Raw genomic sequence first — 19004 nt, 5'->3', positions numbered from 1 at the left:
ATGCTTGAGTTCATTGTTGAGGCCACTGTGTAGTCTGAGTATCTTCCAACCTATGAAGCTCATCTTCCAGTACCATGTCAGATATTAACTGACTGCAGTGAGCCAAAGGATGTTCACAGGGTAATTTTCAGAGATAACATTTTTTCTTAGACTCTCTTAGTCTAGAAGCTCTGTTGAAATCTGAGGATAAAAAGGTATAAGTCCATCCATTATGTTGAAAAATTTACTGTTATTGTTACGTGCCATCGAGTCAGTACCGACCCATAGAGACCTTATGCACAGCAGAAGAATAAGCCTGAGTAATTCTTAAGTTAGAGAAAGAACTCCTAAAGTTTTCAGCTCAAAGTGAAATATCATCTTTCCATCTACTGAGACCATGATACACACATGCCCCTCTTAAAGAATTCCTCCTATGGTTTTTTTCCTTTGTATGCATGTATGTATGTGTGTTAATCATCTGCATGGGATTCCATGGAGTCTTTATGTGGTGGAAAACAGCACTGATAATTACAAAATCAGCCGTTTAAATCCACTAGCTGCTCTTTGGAAAGCCTATGCAGGATCACTATGAGTTGGAACCAACTCAGTGTTACTTAAGAGTCTCTATAGAGACTGGTGTGGTGCTGTAGGATAAGCACTGGACCACAAGTTTAGTTTGAACCACAATGTCAGTGGTTTAAATCTACCAGTTGCTCCTCAGAAACCCTATACAGGGCTGCACTGAGTCAGAATGGAATCAACAGCACTAAATAACAACAATAAGAGCAAATATATTATGGTAGTAGGAAAAAATGTCCATTATTCATAGGTTAAGGAATTTATTATGTAGGTTCATGTGTATGTATGTATGTGTGTGTGTATGCACCATATATAAGGGAACTTCAAAAAGTCTGGAAAATTTTCATTATTTTCATGAAACTCCCTCATTTTCACAAATACATATATTTATGCCTTTTGATTTCTCTTTGCTAGTAAATATTGAATTAATAAACATAACTATTTAAATCCAATCTTTTGTATTAAACCCAATCATCACACGAAACTTCTTGCATAAGTAGCATTGTTGTTGTTGTTGTTAATTGCCATTGAATCATTTCTAACATATGGCAACCCTAGGTGTGCATTTAAGAACTAGAACTGCTGCATAGGATGTTCAAAGCTGAACCCTTTTGGAAATAGATGGGCAGGCCTATGTTCCAGGCAACATATGGTGAGCTTGAACCTCCAATTTTTTTTACTAGTAGTTGAGTGCTTAATGATTTACATTACCCAGAGTGTAAGAAGCTTTAGAAGTTGAGAATAGAGATCATTGTGCTCAGGGAAAGCTCAGAAATTTGCTGAGAAGCTAGACCACTAAGGTAATGACTTCTGGCTTGCTTTTGTAGAGGGCTGACCTGGCTGTGGCTCCTCTTACCATCACCTATGTGCGGGAGAAAGTCATTGACTTCTCTAAGCCCTTCATGACCTTGGGTATCAGCATTCTCTACCGGAAGCCCAATGGTACAAATCCAGGTGTCTTCTCCTTCCTCAACCCTCTGTCACCGGATATTTGGATGTATGTGCTCTTGGCCTGCCTGGGAGTCAGCTGTGTACTCTTTGTGATAGCAAGGTAAGTTCAAGAACTGCTGAACTAATTACAAATGACAATGTCACTCTCAAATTTAACTCTACACTCTAAAGGTAGACCAAAATTACAGTATCTCAGATAATGTATTGAAGATGCCTTAATGGGAACAGTAAAATACTGTTAAAATAGCTGGATTATCTGGTTTCACAAAACTGAGAGAAATGTTAGCTAGGAATTATTATAGAAATACACACTGGGATAAAACAAGATTGTGAAACCCTCAGGAATAAAGAAAAATATTTTTGAAATTTGTATGAAATTTCTTTTTAAAAATATTAGACAGTGGGCAAGAGAATTCTAGAAATAACTATCAGAGGAAATACCACTTATATACAGAGTCTGGAGGCATAAACTTTTTATGCTACCATCAAGATTGCTCCACTTATATTTTATTTTTTTATATTTGACTGTATAACCATTCTACTTTGCACAGGTCTTCAGAGAATTTTTAGACCTTGCAGTGCATTATATTTTCTAAATACCTCTGATGCTGAATTTGTTACACAACTTTATATTTCTGTAGACTTCAACATTTGATATCCCTAGATAAACCATGTACAAAATAATTGTTTGGTATGCCCCTTATTTGTTCTCAATCTTTTTCACCTTTCAACAAAACTCAGTGAACTTTTTCCCTAATCAATTTTTGTTTTCCCTCCAGGAATTTCTAAAAGTCATATTTCTTCATGCTAGCCCTTTGTCATGGTCATTGTCTGGTTTTGATTAATGACAGGTAACATTTTCCCTGGTGTAATTATAATGAAAACTTGAAAAAAGGAAAAAATAAATAACCCAGTCTGGAAAGGAGCTAAAGATCCACAAGGTAGACGTATTAAAAATGAGTAAATGTGTGCTCTCATATGTAGTTATTTACACATTCAGTGTGAAGTATAGTTTTTAAAGTTTTATATAGGTGATAAATTATGTTGGTGTTGTTAAGGGCTGTTGAATCATTTCTGACTCACAGCAACCCAAAGTACAGCAGAATGAAGCACTGACGGGTCCTGTACCCTTCTCATCATCGTTGTATGCTTGGGCCCATTATTGCAGCCATTGTGTCAGTTCATCTCATTGAGGGTCTGGCCCTTTTTTATTGGTCTTCTACTTTCCTAAGCATGATGCCTTTATCCAGGGACTGGTCCCTCCTTTTAACATGTCCAAAATACGTGTGATGAAGTCTCATCATTTTTGCTTCTGAGGAGCATTCTGGCTGTATAATAAATATTTTGAGAAGAAAATCCCAAACTGTTTCCCAAATTTGGCCAAATATTAAACTACCATTAAATAGTAACCAGGGAGCATGTTGGCTCTAAATGATAAGCACTGGATTGTTTACCACAAGATATGCCTGCCAGCCACTCCACAGGAGAAAGATAAGACTCCCGCAAAGATCTAAGTCTCCGAAACCCTATACAAGGTTGCTATTAGTTGGAATCAACTGACCTGATGACACTTAACAACAAAAATATTAACCAAATCTCTCTTTCCATATACCTTAATTCATAAAATAAAGTGCTGACAGTATATGCATAAAGTGATGTTGTTGTTTGATACTTTAATGCTTTAGACAGTAGTTCTCAGCTAGGAAAGATTTTCACAAACACACATACACGAGGGAACATTTGGCAATGTCTGGAGACACTTTTCATTGTCACAACCAAGTGAAGGGGAGTACTAGTGGTATCAAGTACAAAGAGTTCAGGCATCCTGCCAAATAAACTATCATGCACAGCAAAATCCCCTACAATAAAATGTCAACAGTGCCAAGGTTGAAAAATCATGTTCTAAACAATGATGATATTGCTTTGAATATTAAATTTGAAAAATGAAGTGCTCACCTTTGGAGGTTCATTTCTCATTCCAGACTTCTAGGTGAAGCTAATACTGCCCTAAAGTGAGCAATTAAGAAATTACTACTCTAAAGTGATGGGCCTTCTAATGAATGACAAATTGCTCCGTTCCTCTCCTCTGGAAAGGCCCTCTCTTTTTGGATTTGTTGTTGTTGTTAAGTGCCTTCAAGTCGGTTCCGACCCATAGCGACCCTGTACAGGGTTTCCGAGGGTGTAAATCCTTACGGGAGTTATATGAAGGCTAATGAACCAATCCAAACATCAGAGACAAACAGAATAGTGAACATCTTTATTCCCTTACTGTGTGTCTATCTAGGCAACGGTGTTGATGAATAGATCAGTCAAAACAATGTTGATGAGCCAGCATGTTGTTCATGATACTGACTCGACCAAACACGGGGAGTAAAAAAACCTGTCAGCAGCATCCAGTTTTCACAAACACAAGTCTGAAATACCCCTTGACACTTGGCCATACTGTACATAAATCACCTTATTTTTGTCATCAGAATATGTCAGAATAGTGTCTTTATATATTCAGTCTTTATTTTGTCTGTTCCTCTGTAAGTTCTTGGCAACCAAAAGCCCAGTATGTTCTGACTTCACACATTCTATTTCTATTATGATAAGAGGTCTTACCCTTCACCTATAATCTTTACTATACACTCAATATTCCAATTCACTAACTGTACAATTTAAAAACCAGCGCTTCCTTATTTATTCTATTTGCCTTGTCTCCCCTTTTCACTGCATCCCTCTCACTCTGAATCTATTGGAAATGGAGAGTTAGATTCTATGCATCAAATACAAACTTGCAAACAATATGGTGGCAAAAGAGAAACTATATAGAAATCTATATTAAAATATGGAAAATAGTTCCCTGCAGTGCACAGGTATATTGTAGTAGTGGCCAAATTCTCACCTACATTCATCTACTTTATGTTTTTGAATGCTACCTGGTTCTGTTTTATGAAGTTAATAAATATATTTTGTGGGTAATTCCTAAAATGAATATACTGACTGAATAAGTTTGCCAATTCACCTTTACCTCCCCCATCATAGGAGTACTGGTGTGGCACTGTGGGCTAATGCATTAGACTGCAAAGTCATTTGCATTGCAAGGTCAGTGGTTCAAGCTCACCAACTGCTCCTTGGAAACCCTATATAGTGTCGCTATGGGTCGGAATTGACTTTACTGCACTTAACAACAATATTATAATCTGAGACCATGAACTCAGTTACTTTGCCCCAATAAGCTAAGATGTAAAATGGATTTCAGTTGCCATATTTGTTGTTGTTAGGTGCCATTGAGTCGGTACAGACTCATAATGACCCTATGTACAACAGAATGAAATACTGCCTGGTCTTGTACCAATTTCACAATCTTTGTTACATTTGAGCCCATTGCTGTTGCCGCTGAGTTATTACATCTTGTTTGGGGTCTTCCTCTTGTCCTCTGACCTACCATTTTACCAAACATGACTTCCTTGGCTAGGGACTGGTTCCTCCTGATAATATGTCTGGCCTATGATAGAAGAAAGCTGGCCATGCTGTCTTCAGGGAGCATTCTGGCTGTGCTTCTTCCAACACAGATTGGTTTGTTCTTTTGGCAGTCCACGGTTCTTTTAATATTCTCTTCCAACACCATAATTCAAATGCTTCAGTTCTATGGTCTTCCGTATTTACAGTCCAACTTTAGCACTCATATGAGGTTATTGAAAATACCATGAGTTGGGTCAGGCACATCTTAGTCCTCAAACTGATTGATATGTTTGCTCTTCAACACTTTAAAGAGGTTTTGTGCAACAGATTTGCATAATGCAATATGTCACTTGATTTCTTGACTGTTGCTTCCATGAGTATTGATGGTTCATCCTAGCAAAATGAAGTCTTTGACAACTTCAGTTTTTTCTCCATTTATTATAATGTTATTTATTTGTTCAGTGGTGAGAATTTTTATTTCCATTACATTGAGTAACCAAAGTTGTTAGGTGTCATTGAATTGGTGCTGACTGAAAAATGGCCTCATATACAACAGAACAAAGCATTTACTGTTCCTGCACCATCCTTGATCACTGTGCTTGAACCCATTGTGTCATTCTACCTCATTGAATGTCTTCTTACTTTTAGTTGACCCTCTATAAAGCATGATGTCTTTCTCCAGAGACAGGTTCCACCTGATAGCATGTCCAAACTATATTAAAGGAAGTCTCTCCAACCTTGATTCTAAGAAGAGTTCTGTCTATACTTCTTTCAAAACAGATGTGTTCATTCTTCTCAAAGTCCATGATTCATTCAATATTATTCATCAACACCACAATTCAAAGTTATCAATTCATCTTCAGTATTCCATAATCATTATCCAGCTTTCCCATACAAGTGAGAGTGATTGAAAATACCATGGCATATCTTTTTTTTAACATTGTAAAGAGATATTTTTTTGCAGCATATTTGACCAATGCAATTGTTGTTGTTGTTAAGTGCCATCAAGCCAGTTTTGACTCATTCCAAGCAACTATTATATTTTAAATACCAAACTCATGGTTAGTAGTGCAGTGCTTATCCTACTGCATGAGTGAATCATAGATTAAAGTAAAATGAAATAATTGGCAATTCTAATCTTTTCTCCATTTATCATGATATTGTTGTTGTAATTGTTAGGGAAAGCAGGCTCTGACACAGAGCAACTCTGTACTGGCCCTGCACCATTCTCACAATTGTTGCTACACTTGAGCCCATTCCTTTTTTTCACTCTTTACCAACATGATGTCTTTGTCCAGGGATTGGTCCCTCCCAATAATAGGTCTGAAGTATGAGAGTACAGGTAGTCTTGCCATCCTGGCTTCTAAGGAGCATTCTGGCTATACTTCTCCTAATACAGATTTGCTTGTTCCTCAGTCAGTACTTTTAATATTCTCCTCAAACACCATAACTCAGATGCATCAATTCTATGGTATTCCTTACTGATTGTCCAACTTTCACATGAATATTAGGTTCCTGAAAATACCATGGCGTGAATCAGGTGTACCCTATTCCTCAAACTGATATCTTTGTTCTTAAATGCTTTAAAGAAGCCTTGTGCCGCAGATTTGCCTACTGCAATAGGTCATTTGATTTCTTGACTGCTACTCCCATGAGTGTTAATAGTGGAACCAAGAAAAATGAAGTCTTTGACAACTACAATTTTTTCTTTATTTGTCATGATGCTATTTATTGGTCTCGTTCTGAGCATTTTTGTTTTCTTCACTTTGAGGTGCAATCCATACTGTAGGCTGTGGTCTTTGATCTCCATCAGTAAGTGTTTTAAATAGTTAAGCAGAGTTTTATCATCTATATATTGCATGTTGTTAATGAGTCTTCCTCTAATCCTGTTGCCATATTACTCTTCATGTAATGTAGTTTCTCGGATTATTTGCTCAGCAAGTAAATTAAACAAATACAATGAAATAATTCAACGCTGGCACACACCTTTGCTGATTTTAAATCATTCAATATCCCTTCGTTCAGTCTTAATGACTACCTCTTATTCTATGTAGAGGTTCCTCATGAGCACAGTTAAGTGTTCTGGAATACCCATTCTTTGCAATGTTCTCCATAATATGGTATAAATCTCACAGTTGATTACTTTTACATAGTAAATAAAGCACAAGTAAGCTTCTTCCTGATATTCTTTGCTTTCAGCTAAGGTCCATCTAATGTCAGTAATGATACCCCTCATTCCACAACCTCTTCTAAAGCCACCTTGAATTTCTGTTGTTGTTCCTAATCTAATTATGAGAAATCTTGTTTTCTTTACACTGAAGTGTAACCCATACTGAAGATTATAATTTTTGATCTTCATCAATAAGTGTTTTAAATCCTCTTCATTTTTAACCCCCAAGGTTTTTCCATCTGCATTTCATGGATTGTTAATCTTCCTCCAGTCTTAATGCCTCATTTTTCATGTAATCAAATTCTTGGATTATTTTCTTAGCATACAGATTAAATACATATGGTGAAAGAATAGCTTCATAATGCACACCTTTCCTGATTTTAAACCATCGTTTGAAGTCTTGACTGCTGTAACAATGAGCATAGACCATGGATTAAAGTAAAATAAAATATTTAACAATTCCAATCTGTCCAAACAACTTCTCTTAGTCGATGTATAGGTTCTTCACAAGTCCAATAAGTTTTCAGGCATTCTCATTCTTTGGAATATTATCCATAATGTGTTACAATCCATACAGTTGACTACTTTTGCATAGTCAATAAAATTCAGGTTAACATCCTTCTGATATTTTCTGCTTTCAACCATCTCTGACATGGAATGATAGACTTCTTTCCATGTTCTTTTCTTAATGTGGCTTGAATTTCTGACAGTTCCCTGTCCATGTACTGCTGCAAACAATTTTTTAAATTATCTTCAATAAAATTTAACTTCCATGTGATATTAATATTTTTCAAAAATTTCCCCATTCTGTTGAGCTCTTTGGAATGGGCACAAATATGTATCTCTTCCAGCTAGTTGGTCATGTAACTGTCTTCCAAATTTCTTGACATACATGAGTAAGCACTTCCAGAATTGCATCTGTTATGACATCTCATTTGGTATTCCTGGAGCCTTGCATTTTGTCATTGCCTTCAATGCAGTTTAGATGTCTTTCCTCAGTACCAGTATAAACTAATTCTTATTGGTACAGTGACTCTGTGTATTCCTTCATCTTTTGATGCTTCCTGTGATGGTCAATATTTTGTCCATTGTTGTTGTTATTATTAAGTGTCATCAAGTTATTTCTTATACTTATAGCAGTTCAAACTGACTTTGCAGTCCTGTGCTTATCTTACAGTGTCACACCAGAATTCCTTGCCCATAGAATTCTTCAATATCACAAACCTAAACTTGAATTTTTTTCTTCAGTTCTTTCAGCTTGAGAAATGCTAAACATGTTCTTACCTTTTTTGTTTTCTGACCCCAGGTCTTTGTACATTTGAGCATAATGCTTTACTTTGTCTTCTTGAGTCACCCTTTGAAATATTTTATTCCACATTTTAGTTCACCATGTCTCCCTCTTTCCTTAGTTATTCTATGTTCAAGAGAAAGTTTCAGAGTCTCTATTGACATCCATTTTGGTCTTTTCTTTCTTTTTTATCATTTTTAATGACATTTTGTTTTCTTCATTTATAATGTCCTTGATACCATCCCATAACTCATCTGATTTACTATCTTTAGACTTTCATGCATCAAATCTATTCTTGAGATGGTCTCTAAAGTCAGGTGAGATAAATTCAAGGTTGTACTTAGTCTCCTGTACAGATTAAAAACTTTTTTTTCTTCAGCTTCAACTTGAATTTGCATGTGTGTAATTGATAGTCTAATCTGCAGTAGACCCCTGGCCTTGATCTGATTGATGAGATTAATCTTCTCCATTGACTGTTTCCATAGAAGTAGTCGATTTGATTCCTGTGTACTCCATCTAGAGAGGTCATGTCTATGTTGCTGAAAAAGATACTTGCTATGAATAAGTTACTATTATTATTGTTAAGTGCCAGCAAGTTGGTTCCAACTCACAACAGTCCCATATAAGATTTCTGAAGAATGGGTGGTGGGTTTGAACCACTGACCTTGCAGTTAACTGTCAGTCCTGCAACATTCTATCATACAGTCATAAGGCTATATTTGCCAGCTACTGAGCCTTCTTCTTTGTTTCCACCTTTCATATTCCAATTTCCAGTAATTATGAGTGCATCTTGTTTGCATATCTGATCTGTTCCAGATTATAGCAGCTCATAAAAATCTTTAGTTTCTTCATCTGTGGCATTAGCAATTGATATTGTTGTTGTTAAGTGCCATCGAGTTGGTTCCGACCCATAGCAACCCTGGATAGGGTTTCTGAGGAGCAGCTGGTGAGGTTGAACCAATAATCTTGCAGTCCAAATGCTTTGGAGTCTGGGGCATTAACCCATAGTGCCACACCAGGACAAATTTAAATAACAGTTGTATTAACTGGTCTTTCTTGTAGGCATATGGATATTATCCTATAGCTTACAATGTTCTACTTCAGGATATATCTTGAAATATTCTTTTTTACAATGAATGCTATACCATTTCTCTTTATTCTGTCATTTCTAGCATAATAGACCATAACTGTCTGATACAAAATGGCCAGGACCAGTCCAGTCCAACTCACTCATGCCTAGGATATTGATCTTCATTTTATTTTTGACAACTTCCATTTTTCCTAAATTCATACTCTAAACATTTCATGTTGGGATTATTAATGGATAATTCCAGCTTTTTCTTCACATTTTGAGTTATGAAATGTAAGCAAATGTAGGTCTCAGAAGTTTTGCTCCATCCACATTGTTAAAATCAATTCTACTTTGAGGAGGCAGCTCTTCCCAACTTGTAGTTTGAGTGCCTTCCAGCCTGAGGGTCTCATCCTTTGGCACTATGTCAGAAAATGCTCCACTGGTAGTCATAAGGCTTCCACTGACTACTTTCAGAAGATCACCACAACCTTCCTTCCCGTCTGGATTAGTCTAGAAACTCTAGAAACTTGGGTGACCCTGCTGGTATTTGAAATACCAGAGGCATAGCTTCCAGCATCACAGCAGCATGCAAGCCATCATAGTATGACAAAATGACAGATGACTGGTGGCATTTAAATTTAGTGAAGTGGAAAGAAAAACCAATCAATCTCAAAATCCTCTTTAGCTTGAAAGACACTTTTGAATTCATATTCTGAAGTAAATTCTTTCTATGTATGGTCTTTTAAAAGGAAAAAACAAAGACCACCTCTGTATTTAAACAAATGCACTCATAAAATAATACTTCAGAATCACTTGCCAAATTGAATTGAATTTATAAAGTGATAGATATAAATGAGATAAACTAAGGAAAGTGATATAAAAATTTCAGTTGTTATGACTTGCAACAAATGTGGGTGTTAGTAGGTTTTGTTTTGTGGTTGACATTTTTTAAATTACTCTTAGAAAATACATAATCCCAAGGTATTAAATCCATCATGTAACCCCAATTTAAATTGACTAAATATCCAGAAATAATATCAGCTTATATTTTCTTTTATGATTTGTGTTTCTCTTCTTAAAATAAAACATATTATTAAGTTGACACTTTGCATAGAAAAATAATCAAAAAAGCCTAGTTATACTAAAAAAAACCAATGGTTATATTACAAGTTCAAATAGAGTGTTCTTTTTTGAAAAAGGAGTGGATCACCCAATGTTCATGGAACCCAATGTCCATTCTTAGTTTCCCACACACACTAGTCCTATAATTAAAGATCATTAATATGAGGATTTCTTATATCTCCTATCCAAGTATAAGCCTGGCATAATAAGCATGATTCCAAAATGAACCTTCAAGTTTCAACATAATTCTACTCTTTATTCTATATGCAAATTTTGACATAGACTGTAGGCATACTTTTTCCCCTTTCTCTATCATTTTATTAAAGATGAGTATTGATTTCTTGTGAATCATTTGGAGATAAGAGTCCCAGGTTATCACTGGCACAGATTATTAATCTTTTCCCCAGAGCCTCTGATGCTGACACTGCTATTACACTGGCTATCTTGAAGCAGGCATTAGGAATTTTATACTGAAATATCTACATCTAGGCAACTGGTAGGTCTACTGCATTATAAAAAGCCAGTGTCTTATAGAACAGCATTCTATCATTTTCATCAGTGCACCTTCCCCAAGTCACTCAAATTCCCATAGAGAAAGAACTTAAAATATCTCCACTGAACAGACAAAATCACATTACTATTTAGACAGCTTTCTTTTTGGCCATGGGACACTAGATTAATTGCTCACTTTTAAGTGCAAAGTATAAAACACTGAAGCACGTTAAAAGCAGCATTCCAAACAGATAAGTGGTAAAGTTCATTGATCAGAGCACTTTTGGAGAATACATACTAGAATACCAGGGTTATAGTTTACTTGATAAAAAAAAAATAATAAAATAAAAAAACCTTCTCTTGAATGCTTAAACTGCTTAATGTATTGCAATTACTATTTTAAAATTATTGTGCAAGTGAGAGTGATACTGTTTAAGTAATGACATCTTCACTCTGCATAGTGTTTCAATTAGTGGGTTCATTAATATTAGTATTCATTTCTTCAGCTCAGTAAACTATTATGGTTATAAGTGTGTATAAATTCAAAACTTAATTATACTGTTGAAACAATTCACAACTTAATTATGTTGTTGAAATGGTAATTAAAATGTATTGATATGCCATTGTCAATTAAAGGTATATTCATAAGCTTCAAATTTACCTGCTGTGGGCACACACGCTGCAGTGGTGGAAAAGCTGCAGTAATGAGTTGGATACCTTTACTGGGGGATAAATTTTGAGGCTGCTATCCCAGTCCCTCTAAGATTTAATGAGGAGACACTGTACACTCTCCAGAAGGTGTCCAGGGATATAGAGAATGGTTTTTCATTAAGAAGAACTGTCTGCCCAGTTCCTTGTACATGAGTCACTGTGTGACCTGCTTTTCACTATAGTTAATGTATTCACCTCAATCCCAGTTCTCCTCAATGTGTCAGCAACCTGTTATTGTTTACTGCTAAAACCTTATGGCTGAAGAGCATTCCGTATGTTCTCATCAGCTTTATGGTTTTAACACTGCTCTAGCACTCCTACGTGCATTAAAAGAACCCAGTGGTAAATGGCAAAGCTTCCAGGCCTAAGAACTACTGCATTTTCAATTATTTCTAGATCACCTTGCTGAGTATTTGCTAATATCTCATTGGAACAATTAGTGTCCCTTGGCAAGATGTCCGTAAAAAAATAACCACAGAGCAGAGATGTCCTCTGGGCCATATAGTTCAGGCAGATGTTTCTTGTTGTTGTTGTTGTCAGGTGCCATCGAGTCGGAACCGACTCATAGCGACTACATGCACAGCAGAACGAAACAATGTCCAATGCTGGGCCAACCTCACTACCGCTGCCACACTTGAGTCCATCAATGATGCCACATGGCCAATCCATCTCATTAGGGGTCTTCCTCTTCCTCTCTGACCCTCCACCTTACCCAGCATGACATCCTTCTCCAGCGACTGTTACCTCCGGACAATATGTCCAAAGTATGAGAGATGAAGCTTAGCCATCCTGGCCTCCAAGGAGCACTCTGGCTGCACTTCTTCCAAAACAGATCTATTGGTTCTTTGGCAGTCCATGGCACTTTTAGTATTCTCCTCCAACACCACAACTCAAAGGCATCAATTCTTCTACGATCTTTCTTATTCACTGTCCAGCTTTCGCATCCATATGAGGCTATTGAAAACACCATGGCCTGGGTCAGGCCCACCTTAGTCCTCAAGCTAACATCTCTGCTCTTCAATACTTTAAAAAGTTCCTGTGCAGCAGATTTGCCCAATGCAATATGTCGTCTGATCTCTTGACTGCTGCTTCCGTGAGTGTTGATAGTTGATCCAAGAAGAATGAAGTCCTTGACAACTTCAATCTTTTCTCCATTGATAAGAATGTTGTTTATTGGTCCAGTGGTGAGGATTTTTTTTGTTGTTGTGTTTTTACATTGAGATGCAATCCATACTGAAGGCTGTGCTCTTTGATCGTCATTAGTAAATATTTTAAGTCTTCTTCACTTTCAGCAAGCAAGGTTGTATCATCTACATATCGCAGGTTGTTAATGAGTCTTCCTCCAAACTTGATGCCACGTTTTTCTTCATAGAACCCAGCTTCTCGTATTATTTGCTCAGCATACAGGTTGAATAAGTATGGCGAAAGAATACAACCCTGTCTCACACCTTTCCCAATTTTAAAACATGTTTAGAAACTAGAGAATGAGCCAAACATGTTTTCAGTCTCCCACTTGCATACCCCAGAGTTATCTGGGTTCTCTTCTCTTTACAGTTTAAGAAAACCAATGTCAAGGAAGTTGAGTGACTCGTTCAAGGTCTTTCCTCCAAAATAATTGTTTGGTTTTTTCCCTAGAATATGGTAAACCAGCTTGTTGGTAGAGTTATTATTTAAAAAGTAATAAAATAAAATAACATGACTGTCAAGTCAATTCCAATACATAAGGACTCCAGAGGGTCTTTTTGGCCATTATGTTTTATGGTGGTGGTGTTTTGGTAAAGTGCCATAGAGTCAGTTTGGTTTGACTCAAAGTATTTATAGGGTTTTCAAGGACAGCCTGGTGAGTTTGAATCACTGACCTTGGGATTCAAACCAACCTTGTAGTTCAGTGCTTATCCTACCAACCTTTTGATTAGCAGCTGAGTGCATGCTGTTTGAACCACCCAGGATGTTGTTTTTAAGTGCCACCGTTCAGACTCATAGCAACCCTGTATAGGGTTTTTGAGGCTTTAAATCTTTGAGGGAGCAGAAAGCCTCATTTTTCTCCCACAGAGGAGTTAATGGGCTCACATCACAGACCTTGTGGCTCACAGTCCAGTGCTTATCATATGGAGTCACTGTGCTCCCAGGGATCTTTAAGAACAATGATAATATTAACTAGAGGTGGTGATAGGTGATTACAGTCCACAGTTCTGGGAACAATTAATTTAAAATGAAATCTGGAGGGAGTTATAAACCTAAAACTCCCCAATGAGACAGGCTTTGGAGTTAATACTAATACCTGGGCTGCGGGAGAAAAGATGAGATTTTCTGCTCCTGCGAAGATTTACAGACTCGGAAACTATGTGGGGTTGCTATGAGTCAGTACTTAACAACAAGACTTGGGTCAGGAGACTTCTAAGTTTAAGATTTGTCTCTTCGTTCAAGATTTTGATTTTGTTTCTAAATACAATTTAAAAATTATGCAAGGCAACCTAAATATCCAACCCTTCTTTGCTTACTAATTGTTTTTAGTTTCTTTGTAGCATCTATCCATAGAAGCCCCTTGGAAGCAAGTCTCTCCTTTCAGTCTCCCACAGTACCTAGTAACATGATATCTTGACATTAAAGTTGATATGCAACAAGTATGTGTAACTATCATCACCAATTGGTGGGATAAATGTATGGGATGGGTGAACCTTTCTTTAAGCTCCATCTAGTTGTTCAGTAAAATGCGAATGAATGAAAACTTGGAAGAATTCAGTAGATATAGACCTTCAGAGTTGAATTCCAGCCGACTAATGGACTTTGTCTTGAAATAAACAGCCTGGTAAGTATTTATGTCACAAGGTGGCTTTGCACTTGGGCTGCCAAAGCTGTAAGCTTATGACTTTAATGTGTTGATTTCATACTCTCATCACTGTTGAATTTTCTGCATTGTTCAGCAGGTTTTGCTGGTGCCACGTGTTTTTATCTGATGTTTACAGACTGTTTCTGTTAACTACCACAGGTTTACACCCTACGAGTGGTATAATCCCCACCCATGCAACCCTGACTCAGATGTGGTGGAAAACAATTTTACTTTACTAAATAGTTTCTGGTTTGGAGTTGGAGCTCTCATGCAGCAAGGTACACCGGTTACCCCTCTTTGTCACACGCATCCCACAGTCTGCTGAAAGGTTTTTGTGCTGGTAAACTCCATCATGAAGCTATAGGGTAGCCTGAAAACTGAGAAGCTCAGGAACTTAATAAAAAATAGCAATTGACTTCCTAGCCAGTTCTGAACACGAAGACAAAAATGATCTAAATGGAACACCTTTACTATATGTTTAACAAAGTCCTTCTACTAAGCAATGAATCCAAATTTTTCTGTGATCAACAAAGGAGAAACTACCTTTGAATTGCTTATTAATTTGCATAGATGGAGGTGACAGTCATTTTTCTTTTAAGCCATAATGCCACAAATTTCAGAGTTTTGAAAGGAATGGAATTTGAATTCTGTGAAGTTTCATTCTACTTACATTCTTCCAATAGCTGGCAGCACCTAAGTCTTCTACCTAATTACCACTGTGACACACCCAACTGGAATTTATTTTATAGGTTCTAATGACTTGAAAATCCGTCTTAATTGAAACCATAGCAATAGTAAATATATGGGTGGAAAAAATACAGTCCAAGTCATAGATGTGTAATATGTTTTACATATTTGTTTTTATGATTTGATCACTTGTTTTTGTTGGCAGGGTGAGCTATTTCAACACTTGGGAAAATAAATCATCTCTTTTGTGAATTTTCTGAAGCTTTGATACCAGACATGTGGTCTAGAAAATACTTCCAAGATTCAATGCATTCATTTAAGAAAATCCTGAGTCACAGTTCCTATTGTGTTTGGAAAATAAAATGGCATAGCAAAGTTCATTTGAGATATACATTAAACATATTTGTTTGGGATGAACCCTAAGGCTTCTCATTAGGGAGTTATTTATAGAACTATGTGAAATATTTATATTCTGTATCTCCAAATTAAAGGAAGAGAGATCAAAGATCTCTAGTACAGAAATCCCAGATATTTGAGGAAAACGAGTAAACTCTCTTGTCATACAATTAAGCATAGTTTATTTGGGCACTGCTAAATAGGTGTAGACACAGCAACTGGTTTACTAAACATAATTTGCATTTCATTTAGAGCGCAGCACAGAACTATAAATTCACTAGGAAAACCCATTAGAAGGCACATAGTGCTTTACTATTGTGTTTAATTTTTAGGGTTTTATCTCATAAGCAGTTACTTTTAAAGAATAAGGAGAACGCCTTCCTTCTCTATTGCTTGCCTTTCCCAGACGTTAAAAAACACCAGTTGCTGTCAAACTGATTCTAACTCATTGTGACCCCATAGGGTTTTCAATGGCTAATTTTTTCTAAGTAGCTCCCAGACCTTTCTTCTGAATGTTCTGGGTGGACTAGACCTTCCAATTTTTTGATTAGTAGACAAACACACTAGCCATATATTTGGATCTTCCAGAACATGCTGTGGGTATGAGAGGTATGTGAGCCTTGACTGCCTTCTGTCCTATGAGTTTACCCTCCCCCAGAACATGTCTTTAATATTGTACCTGTCTGGAGTTTACCATCATCCACAGCAAACCGTGGGATGCAGTGACTGCTAGTTACCACTACCTTGGGTACATGACAGTCAGCCCCAACCAGACTCTGCTTGTCTTTCAAGAAGTTTAAAAACATTCATCAGGTGAACCAAATGTTTCCATGGACAAACTTGCGGTACGTGTGACTGTTAGTGCATCCGTCTTTAGTGTGTGGTGTTGGACCAGGTAGCTAACCTCATCATCAACTGTTAAGCTTTCTCTTGTAAGCAGAAGCTTGTCACTCAATTGGAAACCATTTTGCTTAATTCCTTTTTGAATGTTATGATCAGGCTTTCTCTTTTCAACAGAGTGTGAGCAAAGTCTGGATCAGGATTGGCTGTCATGTCTGCCGTAAATGGCACAAAAGAGACTTCAGCAAGGATTGTCTCTCTTCCCCAATTTCTTTCTAATAATGTTTTATTCTACAGTGATTGCTTTCACAATTTCATCTTCTCGAGATCTGAACTTCTCTCCTTCAGAGGAGCCATTTCTAAGTATGTTAATGACATGGAGAGTCATGAAATTCACAGAATCATGTGAACATTAAAGAGTTCAAAATGTAATCTCAGTAGGAGAAAATCCATATTTCTGTGATATTTTCCTCAATTTCTAAGACATATGCACCCCAAAATGTAAAGACATTTTAAAATATGAAAGATGTGAGTTGAATTATTATTTCTTTTCCCAGGTCAATAGTAGGTTTTATATCCATCTGTCCCGTTTCCCTACCACATAAAACAGTTGCACATATATATAGATAATAAGTTAAAACTTTATCTTTCTCATGAGTATAACCAAATAACATATGGATGAATTTATAGTAGAAAACTTGCACCTACCAGCTAAGAAAAATGTATCTATTAATTGTATTATTTATTTCCTATGGCTATTTTATGAGATAAATGGTATTTTATTGATAACCAACTAAAGATCTAAAATAATATCACATTGCCACAAGGCTGCTAGATCAATTAAATACAAAGATATGAAACAACCTTGGGCATTAAATACATACACCCACAGGTGGATAAATCCATTAAGCCACAAGATTAAAACAGCAGGAACAAACTATTCCATTAAATCCTTCGAGGCAATTTAATGGAAACTATTATAGATCTGTGCAACATTACACACCTAGGTTCAAACAAACAAAGCAAAGAAATACAAACAACAGTCAAAGAATTCACCTCAATAAAAATAAGTGAGTAAAGCACAAAGATATCCAGTGCCAAATCGCATTAGGAGAATATGTGTATCTGTTCATTGAAAGCCTAGAAACTTTGCCAACTTTGATCTGCTTATCACAAGCCTTGAGCTAGCTTTGATTTCTTGAGTAATATGTGTGTCTGTTTATAGATTAAACCTAAGCATAAACTCATTTATTTGTTGATTGGTAAGCTCCAATTTTTCTTTCCATCTTAAGCCCATAACTACAGAACTTTAAAACACCCAGTGAAATAATCCTTTATGCCTTATGTTTGACCTGCTGTACTTTTTCATTCAGAGTTTTAAACTTAGGGTGTCTGCTTTTTAACTGGTCACATAAGCTCTGTCATGCCTCTAGGTGACTAGAGGTAATGTAAAGAACATGATGTGTTTCATATAAATCCATTAGTCAAAAGATAACCATGAACCAGTGCAATTGAAGTGAGCCTCCTATATACACCCTTCTAATCTCTTCCAATTCCACTGCATTGTTTCTCAGTTTGACCAAAAGTTTTCAGCTAGAGTATTTCCATAGATGTGTTCAAGTAGACTTTAAGTCACTGTTCAAGTAGACTTAGTCCACGCATACTTTCTTTTAGAGAGGAAGCCACTTTTGGTAAGCCCATTAAGTACTTATATGTTATATTTTAAAATAGTCATAAATATTATGGAAATAACCTCTAAAATGTAAATTTTTAATAAGAAGCGTATCTGTCCACCTGAGAAATTGCCAGTTTTTGTAATGTATTTCAGAAATAATACTTTATTTAAGGATGTTGTTGTTAAGTGCCATCGAGTCGATTCCAACCCATAGCGACCCTGTATAGGGTTGCCAAAGAGCAGCTGGTGAGGTTGAACCACTGACTTTTCAGTTCAAACTACTTTGCAATCTAATGCATTAGCCCACAGTGCCACACACGCATACAATTATACAATTCAATTAATATATTCTTTTTAGAAAAAGTAGAGTATACATTAGAAAAAATAATTGAGATTTTCTCATAAAACAATGAAAAAACAGTTCATCCATGCTTTAGTATGGCTGCAACTTACTTCACATGATTTGAATAATTCCAGTGTTTTACTACAAGTACATGGGATACGACATGGGCTGTTAATTTTTCAAAAGCTTCTCACATTATTCGAACTTAAATAAATTAGGATTTCAAAGAGTTTTATAGTTATACTAAGAGAACATTTTATGTGATACAATAAGTCTTATTTTAGACAGTACTGAAAGGCCAGGACTTTTAGAGCTGTCTTTTTAACAAAAACAAGCAAAGAAATATATACATGTATATGTGGAGTCCTGGTGTGGCACTATGGGTTAATGCACCAGACTGCAAAACTGTTTGAACTGCAAGC

General features: G+C 36.4%; 1 protein-coding gene across 1 annotated transcript in view; it reads left to right on the top strand.

The window, feature by feature from the left end:
- Window positions 1–19004, top strand: part of GRIK1 (glutamate receptor, ionotropic, kainate 1) — an 828690-nt gene that overhangs the window by 719772 nt on the left and 89914 nt on the right. Inside the window, exons 11-12 of the mRNA XM_006862518.1 lie at window positions 1386–1609; window positions 14801–14919. Coding sequence (XP_006862580.1) covers window positions 1386–1609; window positions 14801–14919 — 343 coding nt within the window. The remainder of the gene's footprint in view (window positions 1–1385; window positions 1610–14800; window positions 14920–19004) is intronic.

This window comes from Chrysochloris asiatica, unplaced genomic scaffold, assembly GCF_000296735.1.
Source record: "Chrysochloris asiatica unplaced genomic scaffold, ChrAsi1.0 scaffold00049, whole genome shotgun sequence".
NCBI classification, from domain to species: Eukaryota; Metazoa; Chordata; class Mammalia; order Afrosoricida; family Chrysochloridae; genus Chrysochloris; species Chrysochloris asiatica.
The sequence above is the reverse complement of the archived record's forward strand: the minus strand, read 5'-3'. Positions and strand labels throughout refer to the sequence as shown.